Source organism: Heteronotia binoei, chromosome 2 (genome assembly GCF_032191835.1).
Source record: "Heteronotia binoei isolate CCM8104 ecotype False Entrance Well chromosome 2, APGP_CSIRO_Hbin_v1, whole genome shotgun sequence".
In the NCBI taxonomy this organism is placed as follows: Eukaryota; Metazoa; Chordata; class Lepidosauria; order Squamata; family Gekkonidae; genus Heteronotia; species Heteronotia binoei.
In genome coordinates this window covers 113518317-113537587 of record NC_083224.1, presented here as the reverse complement: position 1 = coordinate 113537587, position 19271 = coordinate 113518317, and the positions used below count along the sequence as shown (strand labels likewise).

General features: G+C 43.8%; 1 protein-coding gene across 3 annotated transcripts in view; it reads left to right on the top strand.

The window, feature by feature from the left end:
- Positions 1 to 19271, top strand: part of SSBP3 (single stranded DNA binding protein 3) — a 289667-nt gene that overhangs the window by 245327 nt on the left and 25069 nt on the right. For all 3 annotated transcript variants that reach the window (XM_060231868.1, XM_060231867.1, XM_060231866.1), the window contains exon 6: positions 18475 to 18555. In XM_060231868.1, the coding sequence (XP_060087851.1) occupies positions 18475 to 18555 (81 nt within the window). The remainder of the gene's footprint in view (positions 1 to 18474; positions 18556 to 19271) is intronic.

Sequence of the window (19271 nt, the reverse complement as noted above, 5' to 3'; positions counted from 1 at the left end):
TTCCTTAAGCTAAATCAACATAAAACTTTAGTTTTCCCTTTGGACATATCTTCTCATCTTTTCTGTTTTTATTTGTTCTGTGTCTGTCCATCCTTAAGCTGGAGATTTAATTTTTAAAATACTTTTTCATTTGAGATTTCAGCATTGTCTGCTTCTTGTAATTTTCAGTCTTCAGATACTGCACAAATTCTATTTTTTTTCTTTCTGCTGATTCTTACAGTATTTTAATTCTTTTTCTGGCCTTGTCTTGGTTGTATTGCTGTAATACTACTTTAGTTGATCTTCTTTGTGCCTCTTGCTTCTTCATTATATCATGCTGTCATCTTATTTCTGCGCACAAATGATAATGGTTCCTCATTTTTGGTTCCTCTTCACTGATTATATTCCCTTTTTCATGTTCCCTCATGCTCAGATTTCTCTATATTCTCTTACCTCTTAGCCTTCACATTCTTCTGGTTCTTTATTGCTTTTTGTAGTAGAAAAAAGTAAGAACCAGTAGCACCTTAAAGAATAACAAAATTTGTGATTAAATATTTTTACATTTAGGGAACTGTAGAAGGTATTGTTCAATTGTATTGCAAGGCCTCTTGACAGGGCCTTTCTTTTATGTTTTTTGTTTAATTTTTAAGAACATCACAAATATTATTACAATAACTGTCCAGTTAAACATCTGATCCTAGTAAGATGAACTTTCTTAGATGGGAAATTTGAAGATGTTGGTGCAACCACCAAGAAGCCTTTGGTTACCATTTGTTGCATCTCTACTGGCACAGTATCTTCAACAGAACCTCTTCAATCACCATGTATGCGAGAAGTGCAGATTATCAACTCTTGCTGCCTTCCACCAGTTTCTTTTTAAAGTATTGATTCCTAGTTCACAAAACACAACAAAAGATCTTTACTTGGCTTCAGAAGTAGCATAGGTTGTTTTTCAGTGAGAGGAACAGTACATTCCAGGGTCCTCTCACATGCTTTAGCCCCTATTGCATTACTTGCAGTGCTGCCTAAGGAGTCAGCCCCCACCCTAAAGCTCATGGATGGGATGGAGGGCCTGCAGTGGAAGGGGAAAATGAGCAAAAATTACCCTTCTTCCCCCACTTTTTTGGCATGTTCTTCTTCCTTTGGCAGAAAATAAGGCTTGGATCCAAGCCTTTCTAAACTGCATTTTAAAAAAAAGCTGTCTAATAAAGGCTTCATTGTTTAGTGGAGTTCTGTAATGCCACAACATGCTTCAGCATCACTAAATATTTACAGGCCTGTCAGTCTGACTTCAATACCGGGAAAGTTGGTAGAAACCATTATCAAGGACAGAATGATGAAGGACATTGATGAACACGGGTCATTGAGGAAGACTCAGCATGGGTTCTGTAAGGGAAGATCTTGCCTCACTAACCTGTTGCATTTCTTTGAGGGGGTGAACAAACATGTGGACAAAGGAGACCCAATAGATGTTGTTTACCCTTACTTCCAGAAAGCTTTTGATAAAGTTCCTCATCAAAGGCTCCTTAGAAAGCTCGAGAGTCATGGAGTAAAAGGACAGGGTCCTCATGTGGATCAAAAACTGGCTAATTAATAGGAAGCAGAGAGTGAGTATAAATGGGCAGTCTTTGCAGTGGAGGTCAGTAAGCAGTGGGGTGCTGCAGGGCTCAGTACTGGGTCCCATGCTCTTTAACTTGTTCATAAATGATTTAGAGTTGGGATTGAGCAGTGAAGTGGCCAAGTTTGCAGATGACACTAAATTGTTCAGGGTGGTGAGAACCAGAGAGGATTGTGAGGCACTCCAAAGGGATCTGTTGAGGCTGGGTGAGTGGGCGTCAACGTCGCAGATGAGGTTCAGTGTGGCCAAGTGCAAAGTAATGCACGTTGGGGCCAAGAATCCCAGCTACAAATACAAGTTGATGGGGTGTGAACTGGCAGAGACTGACCAAGAGAGAGATCTTGGGGTCATGGTAGATAACTCACTGAAAATGTCGAGACAGTGTGTGATTGCAATAAAAAAGGCCAACGCCATGCTGGGAATTATTAGGAAGGGAATTGAAAACAAATCAGCCTGTATCATAATGCCCCTGTATAAATCAATGGTGCGGTCTCATTTGGAATACTGTGTGCAATTCTGATCACCGCACCATAAAAAGGATATTATAGCATTGGAAAAAGTCCAGAAAAGGGCAACTAGAATGATTAAAGGGTTGGAACACTTTCCCTATGAAGAAAGGTTAAAACGCTTGGAACTCTTTAGCTTGGAGCAACGTCGACTGAGGGGTGACATGATAGAGGTTTACAAGATAATGCATGGGATGGAGAAAGTAGAGAAAGAAGTACTTTTCTCCCTTTCTCATAATACAAGAACTCGTGGGCATTCGATGAAATTGCTGAACAGTCAGGTTAAAACGGATAAAAGGAAGTACTTCTTCACCCAAAGGGTGATTAACATGTGGAATTCACTGCCACAGGAGGTGGTGGCGGCTACAATGGCGGCTACAAGCATAGGGTTAGATAAAAATATGGAGCAGAGGTCCATCAGTGGCTATTAGCCACAGTGTATGTGTTTGTGTATGTGTATTTGGCCACTGTGTGACACAGAATGTTGGACTGGATGGGCCATTGGCCTGATCCAACATGGCTTCTCTTATGTTCTTATGAAAATAGCTGCTGCTGCTTCTTTTTTTCTTTTTTTCCAATTCCAAAAAAAGCTTTTTAATAAATGTACTATAATTTTTTTAAAAAACCTAAAGTGAGCAAAAACCTTGCTAGCAATGTTGCAACAATATTTTAAAAAAAACTGGGACACCAACATGCTCTTGACATTCGTTCATGTGGGACTGACAAGATTTACAACTCTAGAAATGCGTAACAGGGGCTTGGTGGGGGAAGTTCCATTTCATTCCCCTGATATAGTGCTGTACTTTTTAATAAAGTTTAGTGAACATTAGGAGAACAATTAAGGCATGAAGTTGTTTCAAAGTAATTACTTCTGCCCTGTTATGTTTGTTCAGCTTCTCAGCTGCAAACAAAAATCCAGTATTCATTATAACTGTGTTGCATCTCACTAAGCCCCCTTGGTTTTGTTTCTGAGAACTCAGAATTTTTGTCTTGAAGTTCTTGTTCCATCCACATGCAGAGTATTCTCTGAGATGCACTAACAAGGCTGGCTTAACTCTTAAGGCCACTTTAGCTTATGCTTTTACATGTTACAGTTATAAGCCCAGCAACAACCTTGGGGCTACTATCCAGTATTATTCCTAATGAGGACGTCAAGGAAGAATTACCTAATGAAGAAGATGAAGAAGAAGAAGATATTGGATTTATATCCCGCCCTCCACTCCGAAGAGTCTCAGAGCGGCTCACAATCTCCTTTACCTTCCTCCCCCACAACAGACACCCTGTGAGGTGGGTGGGGCTGGAGAGGGCTCTCACAGCAGCTGCCCTTTCAAGGACAACCTCTGCCAGAGCTATGGCTGACCCAAGGCCATGCTAGCAGGTGCAAGTGGAGGAGTGGGGAATCAAACCTGGTTCTCCCAGATGAGAGTCCGCACACTTAACCACTACACCAAACTGGCTCTCCTGAACAGGAACTTTCTTTATAGCAGCCAACCCCCATTCACGTGGAGTACTTTTTTTCTTAATCCAAGGTTTGGATCTTATCCAGTGCAGTTCTTTCTATATGTTGATTATTAAAGTGCATCTCAGTCATATCTTGGCCATGATATGATACTGTATTGTATAGCAATATCCTCTCCCACTCTCCCCTTCATGCTGTGTGTATTTCTCTTGTCCAGATCTAGTATGCACAGCATTAAATATAAAAATGAATTCAATTAGAGGTTCACAAAAGATGTGTGGTACCAGTGCAAAAGGGAGTCATTTTGCTGTGCCTGAAACCACTGCTTTTAACAATGTTTGTTTCCGTGCTGGAGGTTATATGTAGAGGACTATGCAACAATAGATATGTGTCTGCCATCAACATTATTAAATTCATTTAGGAACAATTACATCTTCCCAGGGACAGAATAATTGTACCTGAAATGCTAGGTATATGCAACATCCTTGCAAATACAGTGCTGTTGTGAAGAATAGAATGCAGGCTGTGCAGAACAAAATTGAAACTTATTCACACTTTATTTTGCAGTAATCTGATTGTGCAGAAAGACCCTGGGTATAAGTTTCCAGCAAAGATTTTGGTTTGGTTTCCATAGGTAAACAACTCCATGGGCTTCTTGTCTGCTGTATCTTTAAACCAACATTAGCAGGCAGTTCAGTTGGTGCTTGATTTATAACTGGGGGGGGGGGGAGCATTCACTCTCTGCTGAATTGCAGTTCTCCCTGGTTGTACAGCATCTGCAAATATTTACAGAGATAACAATATCCAGAGGTCTGGCTCTCCTGCTCTCGCTCTTTCTCTTAGCTTTTGTTTTTAAGATAAGGTAGAAAATGAGTCTTAAGATGAGCAGTAAAAGCTAGAAGGGGGGGGGGGGCAGTTTGGTTGTGGTGCACTAAAAGAGGGTGGACTGGAAGACTGTCGAAGGCACAGCAGTTTTAGTAGCCCCAGGGTAGCAGACAGGAAGTAGCAAATGTTTTAAGATCCTCATTGCCATTTCTCACCCAACCCGAAGCCACCAGCTCCTCCCATTGCTGCATAACAAGTTGAGAGAAAGAGCATACAGTACTTTTGCTGAGATGTGTGCCTGTGCTATACATCTGCAGTTATATTATCCAGAGGTAGTTGTCTGATAATGTTATCATGAGGATTCGATTTACTGCTGTGTGTTGTTTGCCAACAAAATGCTTCACAGAGTCCCGAGTTTCCTGGGAGTGCATTGTAATTTCTTGCATTCTTGTAGCATATTATTCCAGCTCTCTCCTCTCTTCTTATACACACAAACTTGCATTTTGGAAGTGGAGTGAATTAACCACTGGTGTTCCCTGCCCAGGCCATTGCTTTTGATCTCCAGTAGGGAGACTTTTTTTTCGTATGAAGGACCATGTGTGTCTAAATGCTTAAATGAATGTTCTTCCAACATCCGTCTTTTTCATTTAAAGAATTAGGAGATACTCTGCTGCCGTGAATTGCAATAACCTACTTTCTAATCAGTTTAGTTTAAAAGCAGAAATTGATTTTCAACCCCTTTTTAATTAAAACTTGTAATTTGAGTAGAATCACTCTTAACGTCTCTCCGTGAGGGATTGTAAAACATTTTGTGACCATAAGGTAAGGGTCCCCACACTTGAAATGATATACTTGAGTGTAAATGTATATTAAATCTCTTCTTTAATTCTCTGAAAATGGGCAGAAGAACATTCCAGAGGTGAACACTTGAGGCAAGAAGTAGAAAATAAGTTTACCCCTTGGAAGGAGTTCCATTTTTCCTGATTGGGGCTAGTAAGGACCGCTTGGCACTGTTCTCTGTTTAGTGCTTATTTTAAAAATTGCCAAGGTTAGATCTCTGCTTCTCTTCCCCTCTTTGCATGAATTTTGTTATTCACTTGTTGCACTCAAACACCACCTGTGGGAGAAAAGCATTTCCCCCTTCCTTCTCTGGTGTGGAAGCATTTATGCAGCGGTCTGTATAATTCCTCTGTGCCCTGATAGCGGCACATGCCATTGCAATCACGCCTTTACCAGTTCACTGCATCCAGGATGGTAGCAACGGTGAATATGGGAACTTTCCAGTTACTTCTTGCATGGGGGAATCCTGTGCTGAATTTTGGGAAGCAGTGGAAGAGGGGAGATGGAAAAAATCACCCTCAAAAGGCAGAAATACTTCTGTCTGTGGAAGCATTTGGTGGATTAAAGTCAAGCTTTCTTCAATCACAGAGCAGTCTCTCTCATTTCTGCCTTGCAGCCTTCTGTGCTAGATCTGCATAAGGTGATGTACCCTAACCTCAGCTAGGGGGTGTACTAGCCTTGCCCTCTGCCTATGCACATTCACAATTTATACTTAGGCTCTGTTCCTGTAGTCAGAAACATTGCTTTTTAAACATTTCTGATCATGGGGATGGAAACTTATATGTATACAGAATGTTCCTGCATGCTCAATTCCATGCAAGGCCAATACACTCAGTCCATCAACACCAAACACATAGAAACAATAATTGGAAGGGACCTCCAGGGTCATCTTGTTCGACCCCCTGCACAACACAGGAAATTCACAACTACCTTTTCCCCTTCCCCCCAATGGCCCCAGTTTTATGCCCAGAGGAAGGCCAAAAACTCCAGGATCCCAGGGCCAATCCATCTGGCCTGAAGAAAATTCCTTCCTGACCCCAAATCAGCATTCCCCTGAGCATGTAAGAAAGAGCCACACAGGCCAAGCACTGGCTTATCCCTTCCTCCCCTTCCTCTCATGATGGCTATCTGGCCTCTGCTTAAAATATCAAAAGAGAGCCCATCACTGCCCTGTATCCAGGATTTTTTATTGGAAGGGGTGGTGGGGTGGGGCTAATTTAATTAAATCAAATTGACCAAATGAATTAATTAGGAGTGAAATTAAATTTCTGGAGATAGGCAGGGCAGAATCTCTCAGAGAATCCCTGGATTATGGCTGCTCTGTGTCATGAGCCCTGACAAGGGGGAGCTGGAAGGATTAACAGACCTGGAAGAGTTGCCAGCCAGTTCCTCAGCTAAATAACCAGCAGTTGGCCCATCAATCACTCTCCCCACATTCCAGGCAGCAGTGTCAGCTGTTGACAATCAATCTCCTCCAAGCTCTCCCCCTCCCATCTCAAGAGTTCGAAGCAGGCTCCGGAAAGAACTTTCAGAGTGAAGACATGAGGCATGCCAATGCTTCAGATCTCTCAGCCCTGAGTTCTAGCACAGTTGCTGCCACCCAGGGAGCAGGCTGATTGAGGCTCCCATATAACTTCCACCCAGGACCTGGTAACCTTGTGGAAGCAACAAGTCTATTCTCTGGCTTGCATCCATGCTCCTTCCTGATCTGCTTGAATTTCTTGGCATCCTGACATTTTGGCTTTTGGACACTGACTTCTGATTCTGGTTTGTGCTTTTGCTTTGGTGACTTAACTCCTGCTTGATTTGCTGGACTTTGACCTTGGACTGGCTTTGGACTCCCGCCTGCCTGCGCCCTGAGAATGTGACACTCTGACTCATGGCAGACCCCCATTGGGCAAACAATGGGATAGCCCTGCGCCCCCTCTTTCATTTGATATGTGTCCCGTGCGGGTGCCACCCTCCCACCGGGAGATGCCGCAAAATGAGCCCCCTTGAGGCTTATGGCGGCAGGGCTCGGGGGAAGCGAGCTAGACTGCTGTTCTTTTGAGGGGTTATAGAGTGTTTCGAGCCCCTCCCTGTGGCATCGGTCCCATCGTTGTGGGACCCAGGGGGCCGGCGCAGCGGCCCACTGAAGCAGCCTGTCACTGATAACACAGGTCAAGATGCAGGACAGGAACCCGGAAGTGACCGACAGGCTGCTTCAGCGTGCCGCTGCGCCGGCCCCCTGGGTCCCACAATGATGGGACCGATGCCACAGGGACGGGCTCGAAACACTCTATAACCCCTCAAAAGAACAGCAGTCTAGCTCGCTTCCCCCGAGCCCTGCCGCCATAAGCCTCAAGGGGGCTCATTTTGCGGCATCTCCCGGCGGGAGGGTGGCACCCGCACGGGACACCTATCAAATGAAAGAGGGGACGCAGGGCTATCAGAAACAGCCGGCGGAGGGAGTCGGGAGCCCACCCCACTGGGGGATCCACACCCCGAAAGTGATGAAGGTGGCGCAGATAGAGCCAACAGAGCAAACAGGACAAAATAAATAGGCTGCATTATGCAGCACAGTTGAGAAAGTGCCTTATCCCATATACTGATGAAGTAAATACAGGATTTGAGAACAAAATTGCACCAGAAGACACAAACACAAAGCTCCCTTACACTGAATCAGTGCTTGGGTCCACCAAAGTCAGTATTGTCTACTCCAGGGGTGGCCAGAGTTGCTTAACAAAAGAGCAACACAGAATAAAGGTCAGATGTTTGAGAGCCGCAAGACATGAACATCGGATATTTGAGAGCCATGGAAGGAAGGAAGGAAGGAGGGAAGGAAGGAAGGAAGGAAGAAAGGGAGGGAGGGAGTGAGGGAGGAAGAAAGGGAGGAAGAAAGGAAGGAGGGAAGGAAGGAAGGAGGGAGGGAAGGAGGAAGGAAGGAGGGAGGGAGGGAGGGAAGAAAGGGAGGAAGGAGGGAGGGAAGGAAAGGAAGAGGGAGGGAAGGAAGGGAGGAGGGAAGGGAGGAGGGAGGGAGGGAAGGAAGGGAAGGAGGGAGGAAGGAAGGAGGGAGGGAAGAAGAAGAAGAAGAAGAAGAATTGCAGATTTATATCCCGCCCTTCTCCCTGAATCAGAGACTCAGAGCGGCTTACAATCTCCTTTATCTTCTCCCCTCACAACAGACACCCTGTGAGGTGGGTGGGGCTGGAGAGGGCTCTCACAGCAGCTGCCCTTTCAAGGACAACCTCTGCCAGAGCTATGGCTGACCCAAGGCCATTCCAGCAGGTGCAAGTGGAGGAGTGGGGAATCAAACCCGGTTCTCCCAGATAAGAGTCTGCACACTTAACTACTACACCAAACCACTACACCAAAGGGAGGGAGGAGGGAGGGAAGGAAGGAAGGGAGGAAGGAAGAAAGGAAGGAAGGAGGGAGGGAGGGAGGAAGGAAGAAAGGGAGGAAGGAGGGAGGGAAGGAAGGAAGGGAGGAGGGAAGGGAGGAAGGAGGGAGGGAGGAAGAAAGGGAGGAAGGAAGGAGAGAGGGAGGGAAGGGAGGAAGGAGGGAGGGAAGGAGGGAGGAAGGAAGGAAGAAAGGAAGGAACGAAGGAGGGAGGAAGGAGGGAGGGAAGAAGGAGGGAAGGAGGGAGGGAGGGAAGAAGGAGGGAGGGAAGGAAGGAGGGAGGGGGGAGGGAGGGAGGAAAGGAAGGAAGGCCGGCCGCCCCCTCCCGCCAGCCGGCCCCCCCCGCTTTCGGCCCCCTTACCTTCTCCCAGTGCGCGGCCTGGTGCTGCTGGCGGGGCTGGCGGCGGCTGAGGAGGAGGCGGCCGAGCCCACCGACCCGGGGCCTCCTGTCACGCCGCCGCAGGCCCGCCTCCACCAGCGAGAGGAGCCGGCGGGCCGCGCGCGCGGTCGGGGAAGGCGGCGAGTGAGGGACCGAGCGTCCCTGCGCGTGCGCACGGCGGTGTGGCGGGCCCTACGCCGCCCACTCTCCTGGCCCCGCGCATGCACAGAGCCCGCCGCACCGCCGTGCACACGCGCAGGGACACTCAGTCCCACATTCGCCGCCTTCCCCGACGGCGTGCGCAGCCCGCCGGCTAAACCGGGACCTCTAATGGTGCCGGTATAGCCAGCCCGGGAGGCGGGAATTGGGGGCCAGAATCGGGACTTTCCCAGGCAACCGGGACGATCTGGCCACCCTAGAGAATCAGCCCTCCAAAAGCCAATCAACTATGTAATGATTGACAGAAAGTGGAAATGTGGATCACCATAATACCAGCTGGGGTGCTTCTATTTGGGAGGCCTTCCAGTTAGACAGTTCCTCTGACATAACATGTCTGCTGATGTCAACATCAGTCTCTCTCCTTGCTGCCTGAGAAACTGATCCCAGGTAGCAAGAAGCAAAAATAGCTGTCTGTACCTTTCCCCCCAAATGTAAAAAATTATTCTGTGGATACGTAGCATTTATGCTGTTTGCAAATTAGATGGTAGTGTGATCAGATTGTAATCAATAAAGTAACATCTATACATCCTCATTTATTAACTGATGCATATGTTTGGAACATGGCACTATTAAAAACAGAGCTTACCTTCTCTTCCCCCTCCCCCAACCTACTGAGGCTGTTCGTCTGTGTCATTTGCTAGACCTAAGCATTGATTTTCCACTTTCCTTGAGGAGAGTGTGCAATGGTGAGTGACAATGGGCCAAACTAAACTTGTGGCCACCATCATCATTTAAAAGGCATTTTAAAATGCCACTAAGCTCTGTAAGCACATCAGTCTTGTTTCCACTCTTGTGCTTTTTCAAGTGCCCAACAAGACACAGGCCACCAACTGCTACTGCTACAGCACTTGAAAAGTGGGGGGGAGGGGGCGCAACAGCAGTGCACTGCAAGCCCAATCAGGATTAGGTTCCTCCTGGCATTTTAAATGTCTTTAAAATGATGCTGCAGGAGTCCTTGAGTTGGTTCATTCTGAAAAAATTTTAAATGCATTAGGCTCCTTTACACATTTCTAGTAGACAAAAGTAGTGTTCCCCCACCTGTAAATGTGTCTCTTAACATTTAACATTAAATTTAATGCAGCACAATTTATTCCTGTATCATTGGTCTAAAGTCTTGTTATACTACTATGCAATCCGCTTTGGGAGTCAGATATGTGAAGTTCCATCCAATGCTTCTGCATCACAGTAAAGAGCTTTCCACCATTGCAAGAAGCTCATTCTGCAAGAGGAAAGTTCCATTGAACCTTCTCCACTGAATTTAAAAAATATATTTTGCAGATATTGATTGTACCTTTTTGAATAGAACAAAGTTTGAGTCCAATGTCACCTTTAAACCAACAAATTTTAATTCTGGGTGTAAGTTTTCGTGTGCACACACGCTTCCTCAGATACACAAAAGCTTATTCAGATATATGCACAAGAAAGCTTATACTCAGAATTAAACTTTGTTGTTTTTAAAGATGCCAATGGACTCAGACTTGGTTCTGCTTCTTCAGACCAACATGGCTGCCCACCTAAATGTACTTTTTCCAAGTAATTAATTGGAAACTATTCATAGAATCATGGAAGGGATCTCCAAGGTCATCTAGTCCAACTCCCTGCACAATGCAGGAAATTCACACATACAATGTATTACAGTATTTTAATCCTCCCCTCCCTGTCCTCAAACTGAGGAGTTTGTGCAGGCATAATGCTCTCCTGTGGTTATGAAATTATTTATTTATTTACTTTAACTTTATATGCCGCCCACTTCACATGCGGACTCTGGGCGGCTCACAGTCATAATGCAATGATAACAATACCTTATAATTATAAAATCAAAACACATATAAACAATTTATAATTTAAACTTTAAAATGGTGCTATAAAATTTCCTACATAGGCGGTCCAGCTTAATTTCAGTTCTTAATTTGCTGTAATTGCTCTATTAGGTGTCTTATAGATGGATGGTAGTATTCAGCAACATAAAAGTGGCAGCTCCTCCCGCATTAGGATTATGAACACATCACAGGATGACATTCTCGCTTGTCCCAGCTTCTCCCTTCTCTGGAGCACGCACCCCTTTCCTTAAATATAGCTCAAATTGATACCAACGTTAATTGTAATTTGTTTACCAAGCTTTCCTTGCTTTCCAGGTTTAGAAACTGGAGTTTGAAGCTAGTACACAACTTTATTAAAACAAGATTCTTACTAGCATTAACTGTGGTTAATGTTGGTACTTATAAGGCACTGAAACCATAGCAAGGAGGGGTAAAGGAAATTTGACCATGGAAGAAAAGAATACCATCCTGTAGCCCAGTCTCAACTCTTAAGCACTGTTGAGAGAGCATTTCCATTGCATTTGTGCTGCTTTGGCATAGATAAAGCATACCCATCTGCACCATGCTGCTCTAAGGAATTCTTGATTAAGTTGTGTCTGCAGTCTGTTCTTTTGTTGCACATGCAGGAGAGTGGCAGTCTTTTGGGCCACTCTTTTTTCTTTTTCTTTGCAGTAGGAAAAGAGCTTAAATATTATTATTGGAATTGAGACGTCATAGTCTGTTAAGTTCTCAGTTCTATGAACATTTCATCTTTAGAATCGATGTATTTGATTGTTTCCACAAATGAACGTATGAGAAGAAGCTGAGTAGTGGAATGGTTGCTTTGAGCTTTCCAAAAGCTGTTCATATTTGGAACTGCTGGATTTCCTGTAGTAGTTAGCTAATGATCCAGTTGGGAAAGATAATGGTTTTGTCGTTTTCTTTTCACTACCCTTTTCAATTAACAGCAGATTATTTCTGCTTGAAAACTACAGTGTGCCTCAGAAAAAGGTAGAAGTTATCACTTGAGGTGATGAATGAAGCAAAGTACTATAATATCTTTTGTAGAAAGTATTTCTTATTCTTACACTTTTTTTACAGGAGTAGTTTTTCTTGTTGAACAATTAATGTGCTGTAGTGAACACAGTGATGAACCTCACAAATCCTTCTTTTGCCATGGCCTTAGGCCAGAGCCACTACCTCAATCTAACTTACTTCATGGGCTTGTTCCAAGGATAAAATTGGATAGGTCTTGAATGTCACCCTGAGCTTCTTGGAGGAAGCAGGCAGACAAAATGTGATGATAGAAATAGATTAATGTGAGGAAATTGTGAAACACTGTTCTGGCCTGGACCTGGAGGGTACATGACAGTGACAAAATCAAAGCAATCCCAAATATACTAACTTTGTCAATAATGATGACATCACATACCATGCATGCTCCATTGTTCAGAAACTGTAAGGTTACTTTGGATTTGGCTCATCTGGTAACATTAGAATCATAGAGTCGGAAGGGACCTCCAGGGTCATCTAATCCAACCCCCTGCACAATGCAGGAAACTCACAAATACCTTCCCCTAAATTCACAGGATCTTCATTGTTGTCAGATGGCCATCTGGCCTCTGTTTAAAAACCACCAAGGAAGGAGAACCCACCACCTCCCGAGGAAGCTTGTTTCACTGAGGAATCGTTTTAACGGTCAGGAAGTTCTTCCTAATGTTGAGCCGGAAACTCTTTTGATTTAATTTCAACCCATTGGTTCTGGTCCTACCTTCTGGGGCCACAGAAAACAATTCCACACCATCCTCTATATGACAGCCCTTCAAGTGCTTGAAGATGGTGATCATATCACCTCTCACCCACCTCCTCTCCAGGCTAAACATCCCCATCTCCTTCAACCTTTCTTCATAGGACCTGGTCTCCAGACCCCTCACCATCTTCGTCGTCCTCCTCTGGACCTGTTCCAGTTTGTCTATGTCCTTCTTAAAATGTGGTGCCCAAAACTGAACACAATACTCCTGGTGAGGTCTTACCAGAGCAGAGCAAAGTGAAACCATCACTTCACGTGATCTGAACACTATACTTCTGTTGATACAGCCCAAAATTGCATTTGCCTTTTTAGCCACCGTATCATGTTCTGCGTATGATCCACTAAGACCCCTAAATCCTTTTTGCATGTACTACTGCTAAGGCAAGTCTCCCTCATCCTATAACCAGTGTTCCCCCTAAGCTGAGTTAGTGTGAGCTAGCTCACAGATTTTTAGCTTCCAGCTCACACATTTTTGTCTTAGCTCAGGAAGGATGACCCCAGAGCACAATAATTTATGCAGTAGCACACAAATTTAATGCCAGTAGCTCACAACTTTAATACCAGTTGCTCACAAGGTAGAATTTTTGCTCACAAGATTCTGCAGCTTAGAGTAAACATTGCCTATAACCATGCATTGGATTGGATTTGAGACGTCATTGCTAAAATCAGTATTGCAGTGTTTGAAAGCTGGTGTTGCAGAAGCAAAGGAACAACAATGGCATATCTTATATGAGGAGCATTTGCAAAATGTGTCTGAATGCAGTTGGGTTTTTTATAACAAAACTTCAAAGCTGAGCTGGCATGCATCATGTTGGAAAAGCTGTTGATATCCTCAGTAGTGAGTGTTTATAATCTTGCCTGCAGTGTCTTATGCCAATTACATTATTTTATTTTTATTTATTTATTTAGAATTTATATCCCGCCCTTCCCACGAATGGCTCAGGGCGGCTTCCAATAATGAATCCAACATAAAAATTAAACAATATTTAGGCATGTAAAGGGTTAAACATTTAAAACAGATGAAACAGATAAAACCTTAAAATTAATAAATAATCCATATGTATATAAAAGAGATCTGGCAAGTACGTTAAGTTCTCAAGCTAGGTATAGGCTAGCCGGAAGAGGGTCGTCTTACAGGCCCTGCGGAACTGGACAAGGTCCCGCAGGGCCCTCACCTCTTCCGGCAGCTGATTCCACCATGTAGGGGCCATAACAGAGAAAGCCCTTTCTCTGGTGGATTTCAAGCGGGCTTCTTTCGGCCCAGGGATAGTAAGGAGATTTTGTGTTCCCGACCTCAGTACTCTCTGGGGAACATGCGGGGAAAGACGGTCCTTCAGGTAGACAGGTCCCAAGCCATATAGGGCTTTAAAGGTGATAACCAGCACCTTGTACCGGACTCGGTACATCACTGGAAGCCAGTGCAGGGTCCGAAGGCCCGGCTGAATGTGTCCCCACTTTGGGAGACCCAGTAACAGCCGGGCCGCGGCATTCTGCACCAGCTGTAATTTCCGAGTTCGGGACAGGGGCAGCCCCATGTAGAGGGCATTACAGTAATCCAACCTCGAGGTGACCGTAGCATGGATCACTGTTGCTAGGTCGTCGTGCTCCAGGAAGGGGGCCAACTGCCTTGCCCGTCTAAGGTGAAAAAACGCGGACTTGGCAGTGGCTGCTATCTGAGCCTCCATCGTTAGGGAAGGCTCCAATAGCACCCCCAAGCTCCTGACTCTGTCCGCCGCTATCAGTGGCGCACCGTCAAAGGCTGGTAGGGGGATTCCCCTTCCCGGGCCGCGGCGACCCAGGCAAAGGACCTCTGTCTTCGCAGGGTTAAGCTTCAGCCCTCTCAATCTGAGCCACTCAGCCACGGCACGTAATGCCCGATCTAGGTTTTCCGGGGCGCAGGTCGGCTGGCCGTCCATCAGTAGATAGAGCTGGGTGTCGTCAGCGTACTGGTGACACCCTAGCCCATACCTTCGGGCAATCTGGGCAAGAGGCCGCATATAGATGTTAAATAACATCGGGGAGAGAACCGCCTCTTGGGGCACACCACAATCGAGTGTGCACCTCCGCGATAGCTCCCCCCCAACTGCGACCCTTTGTCCCCGACCTTCCAGGAAAGAGGAAAGCCACTGTAAGGCCAACCCCTGAATCCCCGCGTTGGCGAGGCGGCCCTTCAGAAGCCGATGGTCGACCGTGTCGAACGCAGCTGACAGGTCTAACAGCATCAGCACCGCCGAGCCGCCCCGATCCAGATGCCGTTGAAGGTCATCTACTAGGGCGACCAGCACCGTCTCCGTCCCATGTCCCGGGCGAAAGCCGGACTGCTATACGGTCCTGCTATATATATGCGGTCCTGCTATACGGTGAGGGTGGGAGGGACCATATTCAAAGTCAGTAAGGATTCTCCTGTGACAGAGACCTGGGCACTCTGATTTGTAAGTAGAGCTAGAATGTTAATCTTTGGGCTTTGTCCACAGCTGCTGCCTGTAGGTGACCCGGGCAGGCATAGGCAGCCTCCATGTTTGAAAGTAGAGGGCTGTCAATAGCGTGAGTAGCAACAGCAGCCATACCTGTGCTCCCTGAAGAGTCACATCCATTGGATTGGATTGCAATTCCATTGGGCTTTTGGGTGGGGTGGGTCCACTGTCAGAAACCACACATCAGAAGTTTTGCTTAGAGTTGGACTCTCTTGTTTAGTTCAAAAGAGGACATATTGAAATGAAATCACACTACGAGTGAAAGCATTATTAGCCAAATTGTTTGAAACATCTGTGCCATCCTTATTGACCTATTATATTGCAGTTAAATTATGTTAATTTATAAATTTCCTCTTGTTTCTATCAGTTTATTACCCTCAAAATCATTTCCAGAGGATGATAAAACAATTGTTTTACTGACCATCTCCTTCTAATAACTTCATTTTCTATTGTATATTATTAAAAACATACATTTGTTTTCTTGGAACTAGAGAAGAGCTGAGACTTCCAATTTTGTCAGAAATATACATGATAAAACTTAAATATGATCTGCTTGGTATATACATGTTGCTTCTCTAGATAACTATTATGAATATCGATTTCAAAATGTGAAATGGGTGTGCATACTTTATTGGGTTTGAAGGACAGATGTGTGGATCAGGAGCACTGTAATTCTTATTCAGCTGCAGTTTGCAAGTGTGTTAAATGGGAGAAGTTATGTTTGAAAAGCTCTTGTACCCTTTCTTGCACATAACATTTATTATTATTCACTTTGTACTTGGGCATGTATCTGTACAAGAGCAAAATTACTTTGTGAGAAGCAGCCCTTAATTCTCAATTTAAAGGAAATTAACAAATGAACATTAGCACCTTACATACAATGGGTCTTATTTATTCAGTAAAAAATCAGTTTCTGAAATCATGTAAACATAACCTGGAGGATCAGCAGAGTGCCTGTTCCTGTTTAGAGCTGGATTTGCATCTTTCTGTGTTAACTCTTAACATTTTTTTCCTCTTCTATTTATATTGCACTCAAGTTTCGCTAGTACAAAAGATTTGCAGGTGCAAATATGTCCTGCCTTCATTAACTTCCCCTCCCCTTTTAAATTTATGTGATTTCAATTTTCCTTCCCTGTACTGTTAATTAGGGGATCCTCTAATCAGTACCATTATCACAGTGGTATTCATGTTTAGGAAAGCTGCTAAACAAATGCTTGCAAAATTGCTAAATGGCTAATTAATGTCTGTTAATTAAGAAAATTGCTCATGGTAACAAACCGTGCCATTGCTGGCAGCAGCTAGAAGGCGAACACTTGTTGAAATTACTAACATGGCAGGTATAGAACATCTGTTCCTCTGCTTTTCCCGAAGTGTGGAGCCGCTTCTCATAATGTACTTACAAGTCTTGTTTGCTTTCCAGGCCAATTACAATTTGTTTGGGTTTTGTTTGGGGTAGGAAAAAAAAGATGTGGCATAGAACATATGTACATAAAACTGTGTTGGGGTATTCATATTCTGGAGCCTGCTTTTTTTTTAAATAAACATCCTCTTCTGGGAATGGAGGAAATTAAATGAGTGTCTGATCCACTAAGTCCAGAATCACTGCATTTATAGAGTTAAGAGTACATAATATCAGTTGTTTCTCAAACTGTGCATCAAAACTGCAGAGAAGGTTGGGGTTATTTTGCAGGTGGGTCAGGAGGGCAGGAAAGAAAAAGAATTGGGAGAGGCGGATCTGGGAGGCTCAATGGCAAATTTGGGTTTGACTCTGTGTAATGTGTACAATGGTAAAATGAAATGCAGCCTGTTGTTTAGTAGTGCTATATATTTTGAAACAGTAAGAAAAAAAAAGAATGATTTTGTTCAGTATTCATTTTATGTTGGGAAGAGGGACAGTAACCTGAAATTATTCTGCAGCTGGTCATGAAATCTACAGAAAATTTGAGAACCACTAATGTAAATCAGTCTTTTCATAGCAGGCACATGTAGAATCTATTTTCTTTTTCTTAAAAGTACCTTTGTTTATCTTATTAGATCAGCCTAGTGAGGGATAGCAGTGATCTGGAAATAATACTGTAGTCTCACTTATAAAGATTTTTACAATGGGAACAATCTGATTTCTTTTGTTACAAAACTTGTTCTTAGTTCTCTCTTGTACTAAACTGTTGACCCAAAAAGCAAGTGGGAAAACAGCAAGAAATCTTACTAATTAATAAGAACGTATTGTGGGAGAGTGAATTTTGCATGCGTTCTTCAAACATTTTTCCAAATGCAGACTTTCCGAGTATTAAAGAATTCTCTGGTGTAATGTATTGTTTCATTAGCTAATACATGCATTGTGTGGCCAAACCCCATATCATGATCTATGCAACCAAAACAAAAATTTTGTTTACCCAACATTCCTTATTAGCATAAATTGAATAAAATGTGCATTACTGCAGGCAGATGCCAGGGCACAGTTGGTGGACATGTTGCATTTCTGAGATGCCATGTGTGCAATTTCCAGTGCGAGACTGGATGAGGCAATTTTTTTTTCAGATATTTTGGAGATGATCATGTTAATTGAGATCACAGTTTGCATTTATTAAGGTTCAGCAATGAAAACATTTGCTCACAGATTATGTGCTGCCTCATGTTGCACCTGTTCTAGTCTGTCCACAGAGCAGTGGAGGGTCTAGCTTTTGAGTCAACTTTCATTTCTGGCAGCGGTGAAATAATTAGTGATCTCAAGCCAAGGGGGGAGGGGGGACACAAGTGCCCAGAATGTCCTGGTTGTGTCCATTATTCAGAATTTTAATTTGGGCTTGAAAGTGAGGAGGTGGGGAGAATACTAAGTACAAGATGATTACTTGCCTTCTAGTTTCAGTGTTTCTGGAGGAACTAGTAATAGCATTTTGAAACTTAACTGTGCAGGCATCAGGACTAGAAATTTGGAGGACAAAGACTCTGGAACATTTTAATAGGCCCAGGTGCTCCAGACACCTGGAGGCCATTTCACCAACTTTCTTGTTTTACAATGACTTTTTGGTGTTCATTGACAGGTATTTCTCACAATTTTTAAAGTTAGCAATGTACAAAAGTCAATATTGTTCTTTTCAAAGATTCACCAATCTGTTGTTTAAACTATCTCTGTTCTTGTATATATATGTGCCCAACGAATGATCATGTTCTATTGTCTGACCTCACAGGGACCGCCTGGCTCTCAGCCCTCACCACACGCACAGCCTCCACCTCACAACCCCAACAGCATGATGGGACCCCACAGTCAGGTAAAGAAATTACAGGGCACTGCTATGGTTTTTGTGTTCTGCGTTATTGAACTCTTTAAGCATATGGGGCCCAGAGTCTTCAGCTGACCCAATTATGTGTGGCTCCCATGTGACTGAAGCATGGCAGGTCTATATTCCCACAAGTTCTGGGTCTCTAATGTTGATTTTACTTCGCATCATCCCATTAGGAAGTTTATTTCTCTTGGGCATGTTTGTTCGTAACTATCAATTTCAGACTTGCTAATTTACATATAAATATCATTTTTGTTAGATTCTTTTTTCTGAACTACATTAGATATTCATTTATATGGTTTAAGTGCTTATTTTCACTATTTACTGGAATAGTTTAAATATTCTCCTCAAGCCTAATTTTTCTTGACTAATCTATGGAAATGTATCTAATGTTAAGTCAGTATACTTCTGGTGCTAATTTTAGCAACTGCATCTAGTAATGTCAAAGTATATTAAGCCTTTTAACAATACAAAATAAGAAATGTGACAAATGCCAATGATAAATAGTCTAAATCTTTCTTGTTTACAGTTTTTTTTTAAAGAATTGCTTCTTTGTAAATGTGTCAAGTCTAATTTACAAGTTGTGTGGAGCAGAGTACATCAAGTCTTCCATCCATTTGGCCTGGAGTCCACCTCAAAAGGGTTCTGCTAATCGGATGCTGGATTTGAATGGGGAAAAACAAGGCAGGGTCAAATAGTTTATT